This window comes from Typopeltis vanoorti, chromosome 6 (assembly GCF_054136105.1).
Source record: "Typopeltis vanoorti isolate ZY-2024b chromosome 6, IOZ_Tvanoo_1.0, whole genome shotgun sequence".
NCBI classification, from domain to species: Eukaryota; Metazoa; Arthropoda; class Arachnida; order Uropygi; family Thelyphonidae; genus Typopeltis; species Typopeltis vanoorti.
In genome coordinates, this window is record NC_143554.1 from 75324285 (window position 1) to 75349216 (window position 24932).

General features: G+C 35.6%; 1 protein-coding gene across 1 annotated transcript in view; it reads left to right on the forward strand.

Annotated features, from left to right (window-relative positions):
- Atg9 (autophagy-related protein 9) overlaps nucleotides 1–24932 on the forward strand; it is a 335809-nt gene that overhangs the window by 19268 nt on the left and 291609 nt on the right. The window contains exons 2-4 of the mRNA XM_090394931.1: nucleotides 334–476; nucleotides 18864–18906; nucleotides 20970–21035. Coding sequence (XP_090251057.1) covers nucleotides 344–476; nucleotides 18864–18906; nucleotides 20970–21035 — 242 coding nt within the window. The 5' untranslated portion in view covers nucleotides 334–343. The remainder of the gene's footprint in view (nucleotides 1–333; nucleotides 477–18863; nucleotides 18907–20969; nucleotides 21036–24932) is intronic.

Genomic DNA, 24932 nt, shown 5'->3' on the forward strand with positions numbered 1-24932 from the left:
CTCATTATTCTATTTATCATTAATATTCATCACATAAATTTCATTCACCACCATCTGCAATCTTCATGTTTCAAAGATCGTAACTTATCAAAATTACAGTAAAGGTAGGCAATACTAGCTATATATATATGATCATTTCATTTATTTTTTAATTTATAAAGAGCTGTAGTCAAAAAAACATGTTCTGATCCAAGGATGTTCCATAAAAATAAAGCATTCATTATCTCTTTATATTTGATCTGTTTACTAATAAACTTTTATGTGATAATTATTTTGACATCTTAGTTAATTATTGATAACAGCTACAAGTCTGCAAAGTTATTTCTGTTTCAGGAACAGACCAATGTTTCCACAGTCTAATATGTCAGGTTTGCAGGCTGGTTATCAGTCCTTGCTGCAGTGTCATGAAAATGAGGCAGAAACTCCTCAAGATAATGATGTTATGATGATTCACATAGTGCCGGAGAGTGGAAAATGTATGTATATGGAAAATTGTTTTGTTATTGATTTTATGCATCTAATTTATGTATGAAAAAGTTTTCTTGAGTCCTACACTCACTTAAACTTTTTCTTAAAAATATAAAACAAGTATTGATATAATGTGTGGCAGTCACAAAAAAGATGTCCAGCTTTGCTCCTGTTTGTGATATAGCAAAAATGCACCCTCTATGTTTGTTAACATTCCCAACCACCACAAAAGGATAGAAATATTAGTACTTTAAGTAGGTGATGGATTAGATCAGGGGCTCCCAACCCTATGCCTGTGGGCACCATGGTGCCCGTTGACCAATTTGTTTTTGCCCGCTGCTGTTCAACCTTGCCATATAGTTTGAAATAATCACACAACAATTCATGGCATGCTATATGACGCATGTGTTAATGATGCATGACGAGTATTAAATGCATACAATGTAAAGTAGACGCGCATTCGAAGTTGTTCATTCCAGTTTAAGAACTGGAATATCATATTCTCCTAATTATGAAGCACTGGCCAATGAAATGCAATGCCAAAGATCACACTAACTTACATATATATATATACATTTTTATATAATGTAAACTTTTAAGTAATAAAACATTTGATTATAATGTAAACTTTGTATGTATTCATTTAACAAACGAATTCAAAAAATTTGCTTGAAAAAATAGATGGTGCCCATTGCCCTATCGGTATTTTAGAATGTGCTGTAGTAAACAAAAAGGTTGGGATCCCCTGGATTAGATGGTCTGCCAGGTTAGCCGAGCAAATAGCATATTCATCTCCTGACCAAACATGCGAGATACTGTTGATTCCATTGCCTATAGATTAACCAGGCCACTAACCCATCTCACAGCCTATATACCCATTCTTAAATTTCAAAAAAAAAAAAAAAAAAAAACTTATTTCAAAAACCTTCATCCCAAAATGATAGCCTCTTGGTTTAACATTCACAATTTTTTTTTCACTAACATTTTTCCTTAGACACTGGTATTAACCCTCCCCCTTTTCATGACATACAAGATCTACAGTTGTACCATTTATGCTGGCTACCTTACTTTGAAGAATAAGGTATACAGACATAGAAGGTACTGCTGTGTACCCCCCCCCCCCCCTTCCATCCAGCAAGTGGAATATTTTGAAATTTTAATGACTCCCACCTACAAACATTTGTAAATCATGGGTGGTTGTAGTTTTTTTTTAAAGCATAATCTGAAACCATCATCATCAAATTCCTGCCATGTACCCTCAAGGGGTGTACAGGATATGACAGTACTACATGAAAAAATTACATCATTACTAACTTCCTATCTACAATTTTCCTCCAAATCAGTCTGTTACTTGTCAAGACTCCAACATTATCAGATCTTATATTTCTATCATCTAAGGCACTTTGTACCGTATCAATCCACCTATATCTTGGTCTTCCTCTGGGTCGTTTTCCTGCCAACCTGGCAGAGAACACTTGTTTTGCTAATCTTTCCTCTCCCATTCTATTTAAGTGACCATACCATCTGAGATTAGCTCTGCTAATGCATTCCTGGATGCTGACAATGTCAAGTTCTTTCCTAATATCCTCATTTTTAATATGATATTGCCATTGATGCCATCTGTTCACGCCTCTAATCTTTCTCAGGACTCTCATATCTGTGGTCTCTAGTCTTTGGTCAAGTGTTTTACTTCTGACCCAGCTCTCAGATCCATAAGTTAAAATAATAAATAATCTGAAACCCTGCTCTATAAACGAAATATTGACCTTTTTTTTTTTCAAATCATTTGAGGCCTTCAATAAGGAGATAGTTTCACACTGAATGAGGAAATTCATCTTTCACCTAATGACAGTCACAAACATCCATCCTATGCTGATTTAAACTTAGTCAGTTGGTGGGAGAGCAGTTACATTAATACATGGCCAACCAGACTGGTTTAGTTCTTTAAGCACAGCTGCCGTTATGTCCACCGATGTTAAGTCCAACAACAATGTTATGTCAGCCAGGTTGGCCAAGCAAATAGCATATCCATCTCCTGATCAAACATCCCAGATACTACTGATTCCATTTCCATTAAAAATATAAAAAATATTTTTAAAAGTGAGAACAACTCAGTACTTAACTGAGGTCAGTCATGTACTATAGAAAGGCAAATGTAGTAAAATGAAGTACATTAATGCATAATATGCTGACATACATTTCATGTCTGGTTAAATCTAATGGCACTTCAATGGAAGCTATGAGTATGTATTGTGAGACTTCACCGATCGAAGACAGCAGCCTATACAACCATTTCCAGGAGCTGTTACAACTTGCGAGAGAGAGGGAGAGAGAGAGACTGCATATATACAGTAATGTGGAAAAAAATAACTGCATTCTCAGTGGTGAACCAGTAAACTGTTTTAGCTATATAGGTACAATTATTAATGAAATTAGCAAATTAAATATGGAAATAGATAATAAAATAAGCAGTGCTTGTTTGATGGAAACCAAATGAATAAATTTGTGAAGTAAGTGAAAAATTAGCTAAGACATGAAACTGCAAGACATTGGCTGTTATCAAGATGTAGGTGGATTGATACAGTAAAAAAGTGCCTTTAAACTAATGGCTCTGAACTTTTGAGGACCTCAGCCTCAATTAAGGCTGCAATTTCAGTGTATTAAGTTTGTTAATTGCATGTGTTCTTTGGACTATTTGTCCATTTTGCAAAATTAAAAGTCCTTCCACTTCCATATGAGATACAAGGCAGCAGTCACAATTTTAACTTAGAACTTATGATCTACTATTCACTCGTTAAAGTCTTGTTTATTTACATTACAGAGATTGCAATATTCATGTACTAGAATACTTACATTTCACCACTAAAAAATTTGATTGCATTGCATGCAATGCAACCAAAACATACCCCTGAAATTGAAAAAAAGTTAACATTATTGATTTCCAAGAAAAAAAATCCCACTAGTTAAGCATTAACCAACAGTATGGACTCTGCTACTTAGGGTCCATAGCTGACCTCATAAGTTTACATTACCTACCACTGGACCCATGCCATGGAAGGCTTAGAGAAATATGTGCTGTCATTCTTGACATTTCCAGAGCTTTTGATAATGTCTGGCATTGAAGTCTTTTGCCATTCTTTGGTGTACCTGCCACCCTCAATAACACCCTGGGTAGACATCTTTCTCTCTAATTGTTCACTATATGTAATAATGAATAGCTCCCTCTCTTTGAACTTCACTCCCAAGGCAGGAGTGTCTCTGGGATCTGTTCTGTCACCTACTTTGTTTCTTCTCTACATAAATTACTTACTATCAGTCACCATTAATCTTATTCACAGCTTTGCTGACAGTAGTACTTTTCATTCCTCCTGCTCATTTGACAAACTTTGCAGTGCTTAGACATTCCAAGTTTCAGGTTCATCTTGGATGAACCTGAAGCTTGGGATGTTTTGGGGTGGTATGTTCAGTGGGGCAAGGACAATCTCCAAAATGCAGTCTGGCTTTTCTCTCATAAAAGGATCTGTTCACCTATCCTTACATTCAGTAATACACAAATCACTAGACAGGATCAGATCTTTTTTCATGGACAGACATTTACAGTGATACCCCGAAGTTATGCGGTAGGTGGGACCAACGAAAAGCACGTAAGTCGAATTCGCGTAACTCGGGGTATAATTTTGCAAGTAATTTATATATACAAACATACAATTAGGACCAAAGGTTTACAAAAACACCTATATTTTTTAAGAAATATACAGTAATCATAATTGTAGTTTTTCATACATAAAAAAAAAAAGAAAGTTATTTCGATGTCGATGGTTTCATAAAATGTAATAGATTCGTCTGATGCCATAATGTCTTTTTCTTGTCACACAAAATTTCTTCATAGCAAGCCAGTTTTTTTTATTCCTTGCCTTGTGGCTACAATTTATTCTTCGTTAGAATATATGTCCTCCAAAATCTGTAAACCTTTCTTAATTAAGCTGAGACCTTCTGTTAATTTTGCAATTGTCATGTGCTTTTCTGGTAAAACTGGATCTGAGGTTTCGGTCTCTTCAGTAGCGCTTTGCTTACACATCTCTATGAGCTCGTCGATTGTAAGCTCCTTGTTATGTGAGTTTAACAGCTTGCTGACATCTTCACTGTCGACTTCTAAATCTAATTGCCTGGCAAGGTTGACAACTTCTATTGCCTCAGCAACTTGATCAGTTTCTGGCAACATTTCCATTTTGCATTTAAAAAAGGATGGACAAAGTTTTTTCCAGACACCATTCAAGGTTTTTTGGGAAATTTCACCCCAAGAATCTCCGATAATCGTTACAGCATCTAAAACATTAAACTGTTTCCAAAACTCTTTAACAGACAGTTGCTCATAGCTTCATTCAGACTTGCAAACGAACACCATGTGTAGTATGCTTTGAATATTTTGATAACTTCTTGGTCCATCGGTTGAAGTAAGCTGGTTGTATTTGGAGGCAAGAAAACAACTTTTACACGTGGATCAAAATCAATTAAAGTTGCAGGAGGGTGACCAGGTGCATTATCAATAATGAGCATAATTTTAAATGGAATTTTTTTAAACTGGCAATAATGTTCAACTTCAAGTATGAAGTGGTGACCAAACCAGTCTTCAAAAATAGAAGCTGTCACCCAAGCTTTAGAATTTGACTTCCAAATCACTGGCAAGCCAGCTTTAGATTTTTTTTTCAGAGCTCTTGGATTTTTGGATCGATAAATTAAGAGAGGTTTCAACTTGCAATCACCAGCTGCATTTCCACCAAGCATTACTGTCAACCAGTCTTTGGAAGCCTTAAAGCCAGGAAACGTTTTTTCTTAATGTGCGATGAAAGTTCTCTTAGGCATCTTTTTCCAGAACAAGCCGGTGTCATCTACATTAAATATGGTTTGACTGCTATAGCTACCTTCCTTGATGATCGCCTTAAGTGCCTCAGGAAAAGCAGACAAAGCCTCTGTATCAGCGCTTGCTGCCTCTCCACGATGCCCAGTTACAGCGATTTTTAAATTGGTTGAACCAACCATTACTGGCCACGAAATTTTCTTCTTTGGCCACTTCTCCAGCTTCTACGTTTAGCCTCTCAAAAATCAGCTTGGCTTGGCTACATATTGTCATTTGATCAACTTGGCAATTTTTTACTCTCACTTGATTATCACACCATAATTTAAACATCGTTTTCATCTCGCCAATAATCCCTTGACGTTTACGAATTATGCTTGAATTCAATGATTGGGCATTTTTCACAGCAGTGAGAATTCTTTCATGATTGTTCTTATGGTGGATTCCTGTAGATCGAACTTCTTTGATAGCTCACAAATTTTCATTCCACCTTCAAAATGGAATAGTAGTGAGGCATGACGGGAATACCTACATATAAGAAACCGCGTAACTCCAGATTCACGTAAGTCGAGGTATTACTGTACTTACCTCCATCTTTTCCTGGCATAAACATGTCACATCTCTGATTTCCTCAGCATACAAAAAACCGGGCATTCTTCTCCACTCAAGATGCCACTTGATACCTACCCAACTATTAGCCTTACACAAATCTCAAATCTGCCTGTCCTTAAAATACTGTTCACATTATTTTAAGGAGTGGGCCACCTAAATTTCTCTAAAAATTATCGATGCTGTTCAGAGGAGAGCAATTCAGCTCATAGATGATCCTTCCCTCACATACTCACTTTAGTTTCTATCTCATAGATGCACTGTGTCTTCTACAGGCACTCCATGGGTACTTTTCCAGTGAACTGGCAACCATCATTCTACTACTTTCTATCAGGCCTCTTAACTGCCCAGCATCACTTTTCAGTGCAACTTCAAACACACCACACTTCTCTTCTATTTCCTGGAACAGCCTTTCTTATGAGGTATTCTCAAACAAGTACTGCAGCCTGCAACTCTTCAAGAAAAATGTCAATAAACTCCTTCTTTCTTGATCCTCAGGGACCACACACACACAGCACTGGTGTACTTATAGATTCTTCTACCTCTTGTGTATGGAGCAATATCTTCATCATCAAATTCCTGATATGTATCTTCAAGGGGTGTACAAAATATGATAGTACTATGTGAAAAACTTACACCATTACTAACTTCCGATTGACAATTTTTCTCCAAATTAATCTGTTACCTGTCAAGACTTCAACGTTATCAGATTTTATATTGTTTACTAATACACTTTTTTACAGTATCAGTCCACCTATACCTTGGTCTTCTTCTGGGTCTTTTTCCTGCCAACCTGGCAGAGAACACTTGTTTTGCTAATCTTTCCTCTCCCATTCTGTTTAAGTGACAACCTGAGCTTAGCTCTGCTCACACATTCCTGGATGCTAACAATATTAAATTCTTTCCTAATATCCTCGTTTTTAATATGATATTGCCAGTGATGCCATCTGTTCACACCTCTAAATCATATTTGTGGTCTGTAGTCTTTGTTCAAGTGTTTTATTTCTATCCCAGTTCTCAGATCCATATGTTAAAATTGGTATGAACACTGTCTTGTATACAGCTAATTTCGTGTTTTGACTAATTTCTTTCTTGTTCCATATAAATTTATTCAATTGATTTCCTACCATACCAGCTTTGTTGATTCTCTTGTCTATTTTCATGTTTAATTTACCATCCTCACTAAAAATCGTGCCTAAGTAGCTGAAATGTTTTGCTTGTTCTATAAGTTCTCCATTCACAATGCAGTTGATATTTTCCATGCTTCTGCCTATTTTCATTGTCTTTGTCTTGTTATTGCTGACCTTCATACCATATCTATTACAAGAGTTATTCAATTTAGTCAGGGAATTTTGCAGACTTGTAGCAGATTTATTTAGAAGTATAATATCATCTGCATAGAGTAAAGAGCTGAGATTAACATCTCCAATTTTGATATCAGGTTTAATACCACTTTCCTTCATAATGTGATCCATTTAGATAATGAATAACAGAGGGGGAGGGATGTACATCGTTGTCTGATTTAACATTAAACCATCTTCCTTCAATTCTAACTGCCGACTTACAACTCAAATAAAGACTAAGTATTGCTTGATATAATGCTCCATGAACAGCTTCTCTCTTGGCACCCTGTCATATGCCTTTTCTACAAAACTTAAATACAGATCTTTGTTATTCCCACGATTTCTCAACTATTTGTTGTAATGTGAAAATTTGATCCTGATAGCCTTTATTTGGCCTGAATCCATCTTGTTCTTCACCAAGCTTCCCTTCCACAATCCTTTTCAACTGTTTCTCAAGTATACGTGAATAAATCTTACCAAGAATATTCAGTAGGGAAATACCTCTGTAATTCTCATATTCAGTTTCATTTCCCTTTTTATATATTCAAGGGGTGTTAGGGTACTATCAGAGCTCTACTCCAATCATCTGGAATTCTTCTTTCTGTCCAGACCTTCTGAACTATGCAGCCACTGTAAGACTTTTATACCTCTATAATTGAGTATTTCTGGTCTAATGTCATCTACTCCTGCTGCCTTCCCACATTTCAGGCTTTTGATGGCTTTTTCCTACCTCAAGTACGGATATATATTCCCGATTTGCATGTGTGTTGAGTGTTTTTTACTACTGTGCTGTCATCACTGCTTGTTTCATTTAGCAATTTTTTGAAGTAATTACTTCATACATCAAGGATATCTTTTCCACCAGTTTTCATGCCATCTTTATCAATTCCTTTTACAGCACTCTTTTCTCTATTTCTGAGCTTCTTCAACAACCTCCAGAATATCTTGCCACCTTCTTGAGATTTATTTTTGTTTTTATCAGTCTTCCCATGACTTTTGTTTAGCTAGTTTTACACAGTGTTTAGCTTTGTTACATTTGTCTCTGTATTCTCTAAGAGCACAAGCTGACTTATTTGCCAGGAACTTTTGATATGCTTTCTTCTTTTCCTTCACTGCCTCTTTAACTTCCTCTGTCCACCATAGAGTTCTGATTTTTTTTTTCTATCTTTCCAGACAACCTCACCATATGCTTCTCTGGTTGAATCAATCAATGTTTTCTTCAGAATTTGCCACTGACTCTCCAAGGTTTGGTTCCTGTTCTCAAACTCTTTCATTTTTCTTGAATAATGTTTGTGCATTTGTGTTTAGTCTACAGCAGTGGTTCTTAACCTTTTTTTTTTTTTGCCTGGTGCACCTTGCTCATTTTTGCACTAGGTTAATGACTCAATAAGATAACTATAATATATTATTAGGCAAGCCTAAATTATTATACTATACCAACTAAACTATATTAAACTGTATCAACATATTTGAACTGATAGTTGGTTAAAAATTAATGACTTTGATACAAATTTTTTGAGTAATCAAAAAGATGTAAACTTACTGTATTGAATAAGCCAATCATTAATGGATACCCTGAGCCTGATGAGATCCTGCTAATTTTTGGATATCAGGTTCAGCGTTTAACAAATGAAGTCTCAAGTTTTTTTTATATTTTTTTTCAAGTTTATTATTATGTTAGTACTATTGTAACACTTACCGCCCCTCCCTTAGCATTCACAGAGCACCCCCCCCCCAGGGGGCTCTTCCACCCAGGTTAAGAACCACTGGTCTACAGTTTACATCTGAGAGTTGCTCAACTTTTATCTGCTTTAAAACTTTCTTGCATGTTCTTCTTTTCAGTATGAAATTCAATTTTATCCTGCTCAAGACAAAATGGTGATCACTTCCAATTTCAAATCCCCTGTACACCCTAGTGTCCTGCACCAGTGGGAAAACATCACTATCAACGATAACATAGTCAATGAGACTTTTCTTATTCCTTGCCTCTTCTCTCCATGTAAATTTGTGCACATTTTTATGTTGGAACATTGTGTTAGTAATCACCAGTTACTATCCAGCCCATGTCCTGAGCAGAAATCCAACAGGTATTTGCCATTATTATTAACTTTGCTCTTTTCTCCAAATTTTTCCAAAACATTTTTGTATGTCTGACAATCATTTCGTACTCTGCTATTTAGATCCCCCACAAGGACCAACACTTTTCTTTTTTCATTGTGACAGTTGCTTTTTCTAAAGCCTCAAAAAAATTCCTCCACTTCTACCTTAGTAGAATCTTCTGTGTGACCATAGGCACAAATAAGTCTCATTGTCCAATTCTCCATTCTGATATTTGTTCACATCACTCGACTGGAAACTGCCTGCCATTTAAGAAGATTAGCCCTGTATTTTGTGTTCAATACTATAGCTACACCTTCTTTTCCCTGACTGTCATTGTTTGAAAAACAATGACATATAGCACTTTTTTTGAGCATATGGATAATGCTAAGTTTTTTTAAAGAAACAAACCAATAATTGTATCAACATATCTGTTTATAGAAAACCTACAAATACTGGATGTTACCTCCATTTCAACTCATCTCATCATATAGCTCAGAAACTTAGCATTATCCATGCTCAAAAAAAGAGCTGTACAGTACACAACAGATAAGAATTACCTACAAATGGAATTAACTACAATATCCAGAGAACTATCTTTAAATGGTTATCCAAAAAGACTCTACAACAAGATTCTCTTGACTGATATACCACATAGACAACGTGATGACGTCCAATACATCAGTACTATTACTCTTCCATTTGTCAGCAGTATTTCCAAAAAATTAGCTAACCTTCTAAAACCACATAATATCAGAGTAGCATTCAAGTCAATCAACACTATTCAGAAATTTTTAAGATCACCGAAAGATCCTCATCCATTCTACAAGTACTCTGAAGTATATAATATTCCTTGCTCATGTGGTATTAGTTATGTAGGTCAGACCTCTAGAAGCTTTGAAACAAGAAAGAAAAAACACATAGGATATGTCAGAAACAACAGACAAGACATTTCAGGCCTTTCTTGCCACTTTGCCTCTACTAACCATCACATTGAGTGGGATAAGAGCCTTATGCTCTATATAGAAGATAACTACCATTCAAGAACCTTCAAGGAAGCAGCTACAGTCACCCGTAAAACTGAAAACCTAAACAAGAAAATCAAGGTCTAACCTTACCAGAAATTTGGAAAGCTTTAATCAGATCATTAAACATCAAAGAAACGAACTTTCATGACAAATTACATCATGAACCATAATGAATAAATCACGTTCCCGAGACACGTGCATTGCCTCGTTCAATACTAATTTTTTGTATGAATTAGAACCATCAGTTATAACCTAGTCTGTTACCTTCATATAGCTTACTAGTTTGTATTCCCTGAAGATGCCGATAGAAAAATATTGGCGAAACATGTAGGATAATAAAATAAAGCTACTTGACGAACATTATATAAAAAAGTGTAATAGTCTTATAGGTCACAATTAATTTGTTCTGATAATAATGCCTTTACTACTGAACTTGATCACGTTCATAACACTTTCTCAGCCATTGTCTACAATGTCCCACCAAATCAAGAAATTGTTCACCTCCTGTCCCCCAATCCAAAACATAGACTATATAGAATCTGCCTCTGCTTTATTATTATTATTATTATTTGATACCTCCAGGGAGTCCAAAGACTCATCGAGGGAGGGCACCTACTCTACAGCTCTGTCTCCACCACTCGATCCACCAACTGACCGCAACTATACCAACGCCATCTACCGCCAACCACTGCTATTTCCACAGACAATCACAAACATCCATGCCCACATTTGGATTCGAACCCGCAGCCTTTTGGCTGGAGAGCGGATACACTAACCACCTGGCCAGCCAGGCTGGCCGAGTGGTTAGTGTATCTTATAAAACTGTTCAAGCCTCAACAAATTTGGATGTATGAAACTAATATAATAAATCGCTTGCCTTCACATATATCTGAAACATATCTGGAAAGCTGGCAAAACATCCTAAAAAAATGCAATTTTGTAACTATCTACAGACCATGCAAAAATGTGACATTCCTTATCCACTCTCCCAAAGACCATCTACAGTCCTAAGACCCATCTAGTGTATGCCAAGTACCTTTAAGTTATAAGCCATTCTACTGTAGCCAGAGAAGTAGGAACTAACATCAGAATCTCCAAGCACAAGTACTATATCTAGTTCCTTTACTATGGTTACTTAGGATATGTAAAAAGAATGGGTGAGGAAAGAATGGCTAAACAATGATTTTGACACCCACCAAAGGATATTCTGGAAAAGAGCCACTTTCTCTGTGGCAAATACAAATATGTGAGAGACTATTCTTGGAATCTGCCTCAGTTTTTATGAAACTATCCAAGCCTCAACAAATTTGGATGCCTGAGACTGCCTGAAATCACGGGAACACTCATCCCCAGCCATCAGCCTAACTGCCAAGAACACCCAATCTAGCCTACTAGGTGTCACTCTTTAGGACTTCAAGCCCACCTTTGTTTGACTTGCCTCGTTTTATCTTACTTACCCAATGTAGTGCTTGCATGTACATATTTTTCTGTTCAATTGTTCCCTAATGATGACTGTTTGACTTTTCTAACATATTTTTCTTTCTTAGCTTGCTGATCCTCTAAAGTTCTTTGCAAATACCAACCTCTTCCATTCCTTTCTGTCTTGCTCTTTCAGTCTAGTCCAGGATTCCATTCTTAGCTAATTCTTTTTGGATGGTATCCTCCCAGCACTGCCATGGTCTTCCTCTAGATTGCTTTCCATCAGGCCACATCTTGTTTAGATATTCTCTCCTCACCTATTCTTTTTATATGTCCAAGCCATCTCAATTTGCAAGCTCTGATATCATCAGATAGAAGTGGAGATCTATAGAATTCATATAGTTCTTGATTATGTATTCTTCTCCATTCACCTGCTGTGTTATCTCATACAGTCCATACTTTTTTGATAATGTTATTTTCAAAGATCTGTAATACTTTTGCATATTGGTCTGTTATGCTCCGGGTTTCTGTTCCATTAGACCTATTGTTTTATATGACAGAATTTTGGAAGACAGTAAATGATGTAGTGAATGATAAGTTCTATTGGAAGTATGTATTCTAATTTTATTGTGCTAATTTTATTATCTTGATAATCAGTGCTTCAAGATATTTGAAGGAAGTGGTAATTTTAAATTTCAGGTTATCAGTGATAAACTGGTCATTTTTCCCTTGATCATGATTACAGCATACTTTTAAACACCAAGTTTTATCCTGGTTGATTTATAATCCTAATTTTTCAGCAGCAGTTTTTAATTTTCAAAATGTTATTCTAATGTCTTTATTATTTTCTCCAACTAGGCATATATCATCTGCATACCCTAATATTGCAGTTCTGTTTGTGTTATTGTTTCGAGTGTTTCTCAAATACATTTTTCTGAATCTAAGTTAAAAAGAATGGCTGAAAGGGCATCTCCCTGTTTTAATATCAAAAGGTTTCATATCTAATTCCATTAGCCAACAGCCATGCTTTGGCTGTCAATGGTGCAAATTTTGATTGAACATATCATCTTATGAAGTATTCCCAGTTCTTCTAATACTCCCCAAAGGCCTTCTCTATGAATGCTATCATATACTTTTTAAAATCTATGAATAACATACTTATGAACTTGTTGATTATATTTTCTAGTATCTGTCTTAGTCTAAAAAGCTGGTCAACTGTAGACCTATTGCTTCAGAATCCTGTTTGATTAACCTATATTTTCTTCAGCATAAGGTAAGATTCTTTTTAGTTTAACAGCCTGTGACAGAAGTGGTATCTAATTTGTACATTCATTTTTGTTTCACCTTAGTGCTTCTTTCCATTCTGAGGTTATCTCTTCTTTTTTTTTTTTCAAATTAAATTTACCAGTTAACGTGCATGTGTGTGTGTGTGTGTGTAGTTAATTTACTTCCATGATTTTTGATAAGTTCAGTTACTATTTTGTCAGTTGCTGGTGCTTTGGTGTTCTTGAGCTGCTTTATACTTTCTTTTACTTTGGTTGGTGAAATTTTTGGATGTGAGAGGTATGATAACACATCACAATTTAGGATTTTTTTAACTCCTAAACTGATGTAACAATATGCTGTCTTTTGCCTTATTGTGATAACTTCTTTTATTCTTATTTTATTAATTAGCAGTGCAGCTTTTTCTCTCGTAACCTTCCTTACTTATTCTACTGCATACTATGTTTATAGTATGCGATAAACATTATGCAATAGAATAATGAACACTGGAAAATTTATTTGTAAGACTGCACTATCCAGTATATCAATATTCGACATAAGACTCAATAAAACGTCCGTTAGATCTCTCTCTCTCTCTCTCTCTCTCTCTCTCTCTCTCTCTCTCTCTTACTAGCTTAAATTCCTTCAACAAAGTTTATATAAACAGTCATGGTTCTTAAGTAATTAAATTGCACTTTTAATGCCTTAGTTGTTTCCCATTCACAAGTCCAAATATTTTTAGAAACAGTGCATTGTAAGATAAAGGTTAAGGCAGTACTCTTTTAACAAATAATTAAAACACGTTTATTTACATTAATATGAAATATACATGAATCAAACAACAGGGAGATTGCTTTCCCTACCCATCTAAAAAAATCTTTAACATAAAATTAGAACCCTTTTACTTCAACGCTAAATAATCTCTTTAACTCAAAAACTTATTTACTCTCTGCTAAGTTATTTTTACAAATTTGATATCAACTTCTAACATGCCAATTAACTCTCTTATGGATGCTTCTTATAACTATTAAACTAATTCTTAACAATTCATATATACCGTATCTCCTAGATTATAAGAGAAAATGTACAAAAAGGGTGGAACTTACAGAGGCTGTGTCGCACATTCAGTCAAGAGTCTGCACTAAAGTCTTTCTGGCATGTCTTTCATCTGGAGTTTTAGGCTTCCTTCAGGAGTGTCTTGCTTCAGCGATATCACGTCGGGATATTGGCGGGCTTTTGGACTGCAATCTGCGGTACTCTAATAGCACATGTAAGAGGTTTCAGCATACGGACAAATTCTCCTCTGGATCCCACTTCAGGAACTTGTGTCTCTAACTGCCGATGACTCTAACTGCTGCCGACTGGCTCTGGCTTTCTTCGGTAACACCACTTCGCCTTGCTCTCTCAGCAACTGGATCTCGGTTCTCCTCTGTCTGCAGCTGGACCTGGACTGTCCTGCTTAGTAACTGGGGCCTTGTCTCTCCTCTTTTTCTGCCACCACTGCTGTGGTTCCGACTGCCTCTCCTCTGCTGACGACTGGAAGCCTCTTATGCTTGGCTCAATCGTCTTTTATTTTGCAATCTCGGGTCCTTACACTAAGGGTAGTAAACCCCGAAGAATTCGGCTTGACTCTTTCATCTTCTTTTAAGTTCAATCCGCTCTTTGTTCTCCTCCAAGCACTCCCTTTTTTTTTTTTTTTTATCTTGCCGGTCAGCAGAAACTTGTCTGAACCTAGCGGCACTCTTAGATACTAACTTTAAAAGTGTTATGCACAGAGCTCGCAAACAACTTTCTCATACACATAACTGTAAACATCTTTCTTATGCTCTTACACATAGAGCTATTTACAAAGTTCTGATGGCAATGCTTTGGCATCGGAACTTTGTTTTTGACATTACTACATTAATATTTAGCAAAACATACATAGAAACAAGCAAGGTTATTTACAGTTCTCATGAGACTTGACCTATGTAAAAATCGATGTAAAGCGCTTTGGTATTTCTAAGCTACATCGAGTTTTACACAATGATTTAGAAGTTTGTTTGTTTAGTAGTATGAAATTGTTAATTAAATAATTTTGATTTGTATATAGTCCAAATTGTGATAGTGTTATTAAAAATACTAGTGCACTATTATTTTTAATAAGGAAATATTGTATGTAATCAATGCATATAATAATCATTTTGTAAGCTTGATCACAAGATATGGAAGAAAATTGTTGATAACAAACTAGTAACATAAATTTAAGTGTGGTGCTTCATAGTATTCTGTATGAGGTGGTATAAAAAAATTTCGAGACTATCTCTGTTTACGAGAAATTACTTTATTTATCTACGTTTACACACTATCACCTGCAAAATATGGAAGTCCCCCTTGCATATCAACACAGCGCTCCCAGCGTTCTTGCCACTCCTGGAATGCGTCCTGAAAGTCTTCTTTTTGAAGCATGTCAAGCACCTTCTGTGATTCGTGCTGGATTTCTGCAATGGTGTCAAAACGGTGACCTTTGAGCTTCATCTTCGGGAAGAGGGCAAAGTCTGCAGGAGCCAAATCTGGCGAGTTGGGTGGGTGCGGAAGTGAGATCATGTTGTTTCTGGCGAGAAACTCACGTGTGAGGAGAGCTCGGTGACAGGGTGCATTGTCGTCGTGGAGCATCCAGTTTTTCGTGCACCACAGATCTGGTCACTTTCGACGAATGTCCTCCCTCAGACGCCTTAAAACCTGGCAGTAGAACACGCTATTGATGGTCTGGCCCCTGAGGAAGAATGCTCGATGCTCAATGCCGTGAATATCGAAAAAGATGATGAGCATGCACTTGGTTGAGCTGTGGACCTGCCTCGCCTTTTACGGTCGTGGAGATGATGGGCTCTTCCACTGTTGCTTCGTCTCAGGGTCGTACCCGTACACCCAAGTTTCATCACTGGCAGTGATCGACATGAAGGATGGGTCATCCACAGCATGCTGATGGAGTTCTTGGCAGACTTTGACGCGGTGTTCCTTCTGCTCCTGGGTCAGCAGCCTGGGGATGAACTTAGCAGCAACACAGTGCATGTTCAAATCGCATATGAGGATTGCCTGGACTGTTCCGTATGACACGCCGACAATGGCAGCAATGTTGTGGAGTGTTCTCTGACGATCCTCATGCATAAGTTGCCGAATGGTTTCGACATTTTTGGGGGTTGAGCTCATTGAAGGTCTTCCTGATCTCTTATCTTCTTCCACTGATGTTCTTCCACTCTTGAAGCACACGTGCCACTCAAAACACTTCGAACGACTCATTACAGCATTGCCGTAAACTTGCCGAATCATGTCAAACGTCTCTGTGGCAGATTTGCCCTGTTTCATGCAGAATTTCACATTTACTCTTTGTTCTAACTTGCTGTCCATGATGAAATTGCAGATGTGGTAATGCAGGTGGTTAGAATAGCATCAGTTGCACAGCTCCCGACGTACACAGGATGATGTCTTTTGGCACACTGGCTTATAAAGGTAGGTGCTCCCTGTGACTGTGCTTGCAGCCTTGTACTGCCATCTGTTGGCGTGTTACAAACCTAGTCTCGAAACTTTTTGATACCACCTCGTATCTACTCCTTGAAGATATATATATATATATATCAGGAAATGATATTAATGTATATCAATTAAATGTGCTTTTATTGGACAGTACAGGTTATTAGAATTGTGAAAAGATATTTATATGTATTAGTTTCTAAAATCATTTATTTGGTATTTATGAAGAACTAAATTATAATCAGTGACTACAAGATTATAATTTAGTTATTTTTTAGTACTCATCAGTGCTCCAGAAATGCACTCACCCACTCTCGAGTTATCACAGCCAAATGCAAGTAAATTTTCATCCTGGTTCTAAATGCATTCAAAATATATTATTTTCTTCTCATAATTTACACTTTTTTTTTAATCATTTTTAAACATTGCCACATTCACTTTCAAGTTATTTGATCATAATCATTTGACATTGAATTTATTAAAGAAGTTTTATTTCCGACTAGGAATAGCATCTTATGTAATTACAAAGAAATTAACTTATTAATTTAGGCAGTATCAAAACTACATGTCATTTATTACTGATGTTATTAAACAAGAATTAGTTAAGGAAATAGAAGATTCCAGTAAAGTGAGGTTTCTTCTAAATGCTTCTACAGATATTTCAAATGATGAGGAACTTGTCTTTTATTATATAATATATAGAAACTGAAAGAGGCATTTTCGAAATTTCTCTCTAAAAATCTTCTGCCTTACTGATGAACCTCAATAAAGGTTGAAACTGATCTTGGTAGTGACCCTTTCCATAATGCATAGCATTATACATGTCCGTACATAGCATTATACATTAGCTCTATATATAAGTAGCCCAGTCATGAAGTGACTTCACCTGCAAACTTTGTTTGCTTACACTTGAATAAAGGATGAAACCAAGAATATAATTTCTTGGCATGTTTAATTTATAGTATAACCAAATGAAAAGACTTTCACCATGCTTAGAAAAAATAATGGGCTAGTGGCAAAATTTAAAGAGAGACGTGCCAGATCTTATATCAACACATTTTATTGCACATTACTGGAATCTGTTTTAAATTTCAAACTTGAAACAATAGTAAAAAAATTATATATCTTTTACAAGAATTTGCCAAAAAAATTGAAAGAATTGGGAAAAGTAACAGGCATGCTACAAACAAAAATCCTCAAGTTTAAGTATCCACATTCATTAAGGTGGGTTTCTAATAGAGTAGGACTCTGGCTGCACTTGTTAACAACTACTCTGCATTGCCAGTGGCAATGTATTTGGAGGAGATAGGCAATGAACAAGGAATGATGCGGCAACATCAACAATATTCGGATAATGCATCAGAGCTATTCGAATGTTGAATGAAAAAAATCTGATAGGTGTAGGAATAATATATTTGATAAATTTCACTAAAAAGATTTAGTGAAAATGAATCAGAAATTACCAAAGCTTTCTCAAATTTACCTGGCTTCAAGATCTTGTAGATTTTGGGAAAGAAAAAAAATTAAAAGTTTCAATAAATATTTCATGAAATATTTTGATGATAAAGAAACAGCTTCAGTAAATTTGGTGAACTGATGGTAATGAGTTCAGAGTTGCAGAGAAGCATTTAGACATACGAATACAGGACCTTTTTAAAGAACAGATTTCCATTTCTCTCAAAACAGCATTATACCAAGCAAGTACGTTGTAATGTGAATAAGATTTTAGTCAAATGAATCTAATAAAAGGGAAGTTGAGATCATGAATTAATCTTCACCCTGAATGATTTATTAATGATGCATATAAATGGCTCCTCTCTGCAGGATTTTATTCAAGAAAAGACATGCTGGAGGACATTTTAAACCAATATTATTGAAAGGAAAGGATATTTCTGTGTAATTACATGCAATGTGCAGTAAAAATCAATGTATTACTTCAATGTGTCCACCATAACATTTAGGTTTATAAAACATCACTTATAATAGTATTTGTATAAAGTAGACAGGTACTTGAGCAAATGAAATTTTTTTTGTGGCTGATGGATTTAAGTTGTAAGCTGGAGCTCTCTTCATTATCACTGTAATCATGGTGTGCTCGTGTGTTATCGTAACTAATATATCCCATTTATTATAACCAGTTTTTAATTTGGGTGCATGTGTGTGTGTGTATATATAGAAATGTATAGGGAAAAATATTATAAATACCAGTGTGCCTAAGTTTACATTAAATTTTTTTAATGTTTACATAAATTTTTTTTTTAATGTTTGCAGCACGATGGAACCATATTGAAGATCTGGATACCTTCTTCACTAGAATATCCTTTTCTTTAAAATTTTGTGTTTAGATAATGAGGTGTTGTATTACTCACACCATGTATTGAAATTATTGATTAATGAGAAGAAATTGATTGATTTATCTGTAATGACCCAACATCTTGGATAAGTAATTATTATTTTCATACACACACACCTTTCATTTTACAACTATTTCATATGAAATATTCACTTGAACAGATTTGTAACTTAATTATTACACAAAAACTCAGGACTCATTCTGATCACATGACCCACCACTGTTTACACTATATAATCTGCCATCTACCTCACACAATATTGTATTTTTGTCTGTTACTTCTATGCGTGTTTTCTGGCTGGGTTGCTTGTTTTGGATAAGTAATTATTATTACTTATCCAAATTAGACAGAACTGTTCTACCTTTATATGAGCCTGACTAGTTCTCAGTTGGAAAAGTTTTTATAAAGATTGCTCTCATCATGACAGGATTAAATCCTGGCCTTTTCAATCCAAAAGATGCATTTTACAAAATATTTTAAACTTAGAAAATTTACCGAATGATTTTTGTGGCAAGTTATGCTAACAGTATGTGATGGTTGCTGTTCATGAGTTTGAGTGGACACGTGAGTTTAGAGTAAAAATCTCAATGATGAAAATGGGTGGGAGTAGGGGAAGAAAAAGAATTGAAAATATAACATTAACATGATATTTTAAAAAGGGTTCTTGAATAAGATCCAAATAAATTACTGTGCATATGAATATAAAATATTTATACAGTATCAATCTTAGTATTTTCGAATAGGATAATAAGAGGTTAAATACAAATTGATTCTGAAAGAATAATTCTAAAATAAGTCTAAAGCCTTTGCCTGTTGTACCTCTGATTAGAGAAAGAATGCATGCCAGGAAGATGGAATAGAGTTTGCGCTAAACAAAAGTCTCACTACTTTTGTTTAGTGAGATTCATAAGAGCTTTATGGTATGAAATATTACTGTTGTTCTTCAGTATATCTCATCAAAATGTTCCACTGCTATGAGTGGTCATCCATGCTATATATGGATATTAGTATAGGTTCATTTGATAGTAAAGCAAGTTATTAGCAATTTGGCTTTTCATTTTAATTACAAAGCAAGTTATTGTATGCTATTTCTTTTTTCCTGAAGAAAACTTCAAAATTGCTAAAGAAGAATTCCATTAAATATCAGGTTATATCCTGAAGATATCAGATATGTACTTCTACTCTTGAATAGATTAAAGCTTTATTTGCATGTTCAAGCTTTCCTGCTTCAACATGCAAATCTCAGATCTGAGATTTGAATGTTCAGATATGAGACATGCAAGTCTCAGATCTGATGAACCTTGAAATATTGTTCTCATATTTGGGTTGGTGCACTCAAAAACCTCCCATAGAAGTCTTGATGATATATAGAAGAGGATGATTCACTTAATAGGGGATCCCCCTCTGTTACAGGCCCCCTCCATTCACTTTCCCATAGGCAATCTGTTTTGGCATTATGCCTTTTCCATTGGTGCTCTCATTGACATTGCTCTGCTTAACTGGCCACTACTACTGTTCCTGCACTTCCTTTTAATGTAAGAACTAGAGCAGCCTGGTCAACATTCATATGCTGTCTAACTCCAAACATACCAAACAAACTTATTTTCTTCCTTCATTCCATTCACCCCTGTTCTTTAGAACAATCATCCTAATACTATTTTTCACAATGAGTATAATCCCTAACTTTTTAAGAAACATATTAAATAATTACTTCCTTCTCCTTAATCATTTGGCTGCATATGGCACTCTTATGTTATAGTCTGGTGATGTTAGGATCAACAATATCACATGCAATTTTCTTAAAATGAAAGAAAACATAAAAAATATCATACAAAAAATGGCTCATAATTAATATGTTGCTTAGTGTTAGGTGGAATGTGCACATGCACAAAATGAAGCTAAAAATGAAACCAAAATAATTATTAATATTTTTGGTTATGTTAATGCAGAACTTTGCTTCATCATGTTTATGCATAAAAACATCAGTTATTTCAAAATATTAAATAATGCCCTTAATGTCATAAGTTTATAGGTACCATCAGCGACATGGCTATGTGACTATGATGCTGCAGAAAGTCTTGGAGTTATTGTAAGTTGTTTGATATATTTGTAAAAAAAAAAATAAAATAAAATAATAATAATAAATCTGTTTTGAATTTTTTAAGATGATTAGCCTTTTGATTGACTGTTTAAATAATAGCTATTATGCATGACAGATTATGAAGAAATAATTACATCAGCAATCCTCCCTTCACCTTTTTTTTTTTAATTCACTTTTGGATAAAAATATTTATATTCTACGAATATTTTATACAGTCTGCACGGTTAACCGAGTGGCTATGCACTTCACAACCATATGCCTGGGAAAGGAGTGTCTTGGGTTCGATTCCTGTCATTGATGTGAGGAGCTTAGGATCTTTCTCAGACATATCCAAGTAAGCCGGTCATTGTACAGCTTGGTGTCTGTAAGGAAATGGTCATATTAATCTTAGAAAGAGATTTGCACAAGAGGAAGATTTGTTTGAGGCTTGTACTGCACAAACAGAGAGAGCACCAGGGAGCATGTTGTCAAAATTTCTTGATATGTTGCAAATAATTGGTGATGAAAGTTGGTGTTTTTAGTTTGATCTGCAAATGAAATGCCAGAGCATGGAATGGCATGGAATATTTTCTCCCCGACAGAAGAAAGTCAGGTTGCAAAAATCACGTCAAGACAATAGTCATTGCTTTTTTTCTATGCTGCCGGAATTATCCACTGCAAATTTGTACCTGAGGGCACCACAGTGAATGGTGAGTTATTCCAGTTATTCCAGTGGCAGAAAATTGTTGATAGGAAGTTAGTAAAGATGTAACTTTTTCATGTAGTATTATCATGATATCCTGTAACACCCCCTCTGAGGATACATATCAGCAATTTGATGATGAGTGATTTTCTTTTAGCAAATCATTTTGGTAATAATAATAGTGTTAATAATAATATCAGGAATTTGATGATGAGTGATTTTCTTTTAGCAAATCATTTTGGTAATAATAATAGTGTTAATAATAATATCAGGAATTTGATAATGATCGCATTAGTCATGAGAATATTTTGAAAATACATGCTATATACCAATAATATAATATATATATATATATATATACACACCAATATATACCAATAATTGTTCACCTGCTGGTATCAATTTACAATTGATACTAGCTGGCGAACTCTAATGTCGGGTATGTCCACTTTGATCACCTCCTACACCCCTTTGAGTGAGGCTTTCCACCAATGTGCAGCAGATATCAGGTGAAATTTGTCTCCATTCCTCCATCAAAGCAGCACTGAGTTTAGTGACAGGTCAAGGATGTGCTGCTATTGACTTCAGTCGATGCTCCAATTCATCCCACGGGTGTTTAATGGGGTTGAGGTCAAGACTCTGTGCAGGCCGGGGCAGTCATTTAACATCCATCTCTTCTCACCATCCCATAACAGCTGCAACTTTATGGCATGGGGCATTGTCATCTTGATAGTAACACAATTCCGTTCTATAAAAACTCCACAGTGTAGGCAGCACCTGATTATCCAGAATATTAAGGTACTGAGTTGCCTTCGTGAAACCATGAACAACGACCAGTGGTCCCACTCCAAACCAACTGAAGGCACTCCATACCATTACTCCTTCACCACCAAACTTTACTGTGGGCACAACACACTGTGGTAACAAGTGTTTACCACGCTGCTTCCACACCCACACCCTACCATCAGACTGCAAACAGGCAAACCGTGATTCATTGCTCTAGAGATAACACACTGTTTTCCACTGGTCAATTGTCCAGTTCACACACTCTTTGCACCAGGACAGACGAGCTCCCTTGTTCTTTGTTGTGATGTTTGGCTTGTGTGCCGCTGCTCTTCTGTGGAAACCCAGTAAATGGAGTTCTTTTCTTACAGTATTAGTGCTTCCCATGGTATTACTGGTGCTCTGGAACTCATCACAGATAGTCTGTGTCTATTGTAACCAGTTTTTGCATGCTACCCTTTTTAACACACTCCTCTCTCATTCATTTCCAGTGGCCATCCTGGATGCTTTCCTGCACTAGTGATGCCAGAATGTCTCCATTTGTTGATCACATCGGCAGCCATTAATTTTGGATGCTCCAATTGAGCGGCAGTGACACATATGGACATGCCACCAATGTGAGAGCCCACGATGACACCTCTCTCAAAGTCACTGAGTTCACGTCATGTTGCCACACCACCTGTATTCAACTGCTATGATGAAATACTGCTTCCTACTATCTGTGCACCAGTTTTTATGTTATCAACAAACCTGGAATGTTCCATAACTTCAGATAACAGGGATGTCCAGGCAATTATTGGTAGATAGTGCACTTTAACAATTATTAAATGAGGTAGCTAGTGATAGAATAATTGTATAAAATATCCTGAGAGAATGCACTAAGGATATATTTTTAATACTTGAAGTTCAAAAAGCAGTCAGAGTCTTGGAATCCACTGTGGGAAAGACATCTTGAATAAATAATATTCATCTGAAATGTTGAAATACTGGTGTTAAAAATGTTTGTATTGGCTCTACTACATAACTTAGCAGGGAGTGAGGTAAGACAGTGCGATAATCATTGAGTAATTTCCTCTGGCATTCTAGGAAAGATGAAATCAAGCTTTCATGAGAAAAGGCTAAGGAAAATTGATGAACAACACATGGAGTTTTACTCAAATAAGTATTGCCAAGGCTAGAATTTGATCACATGGCAGATAGTTGAGAAATCATTGGATGGTGGTGAAGAAAGATGTGAGGAGAAGATTTTTTACATGGAGAGTGGTGGTTGAGTGGAACTCATTGCCAGAGTGCATTGTCAATGCAGATGGTGTAAATAATTTCATGATTCAGTATGACTGACACATTAGTGGTTGAGTGGGCCAATGAGTACTGTCTCCATGGAGGTAACTGTAATAATATGAGAAGGATCTCTGTGTAAGCTTTGATCTGGAAAATAAATCTATAGCACTCAGGGAAAGACTGTTCAAAATATTAATTCTGTATGAAAGAAATGCTTATGTAGATAAATACGTAACTTAAGTTGCATATCAGCAGATAGCATCGAAGATTATGCAGAAGATGATTTATGTACATTCATTTGTAAGCTACATTGTATGCAAACCTCCATTATCAAAGAGGGTGGTATTAAATCTGACATTAAAATGGGAAATATTAAACTTAATTCTTTATGCTGTGTAGATGATAATATTATCTTAAATAAATATACAGCAAGTTTTCAAGAGTATTTCCAAAATAAATAATTGCTGTGACAAAATTTGATATTAAAATCAGTAATAAAAAGACTAGGAGGTGAAAATAGTCAACTCAAGAATGAAAATTTTGAAGTTATATCTGTGGAGTGTTGTGGCAAATTTCCAGATACTTGTTTGGCAGAAAAAAGATTTATAGGTTTGACCTGATCAATAACAAGAAGTTTTTGTAAGCCTTTTTTTTTCTCTCCATTAGAAACTTGGGGTGTTTAGCACTGCAAATCAGAAAAATAGGTAACAGATCATGCATGTTATTCATATAGCAATGTTTACATTTAAAAACAAGAGTTAGTGGAAGATGTGCTGTATTCTCATTACCTTTTCATGTAGCACATTAGTATAAATGAACTCAACTCTTGTCAATGGCAAAGATTGGATACTGGTTATCTATCGATTTTCAAAAGATAGGGCTAAAAGAGTTCTTATCCTTTCACTTGAGAAAATAAAAAGGCATTAGAGAATTTATTTTTTATTGTTTTTTATGAAGGAAAAAAAAATGATGCACTTTTCAAAAGAACTGACAGATGTAAAGACCTTCAACACTTGAATTTTTTTTAGTACTCATCTTTGCTTTTTAAGAGCACTGTGTAGCATAGCCAGAAGTTCAGCAGAAGTTGCCCTCCATTGCATATATTTCAGTGTGAATCCTATCTAAGATATGATGAATTA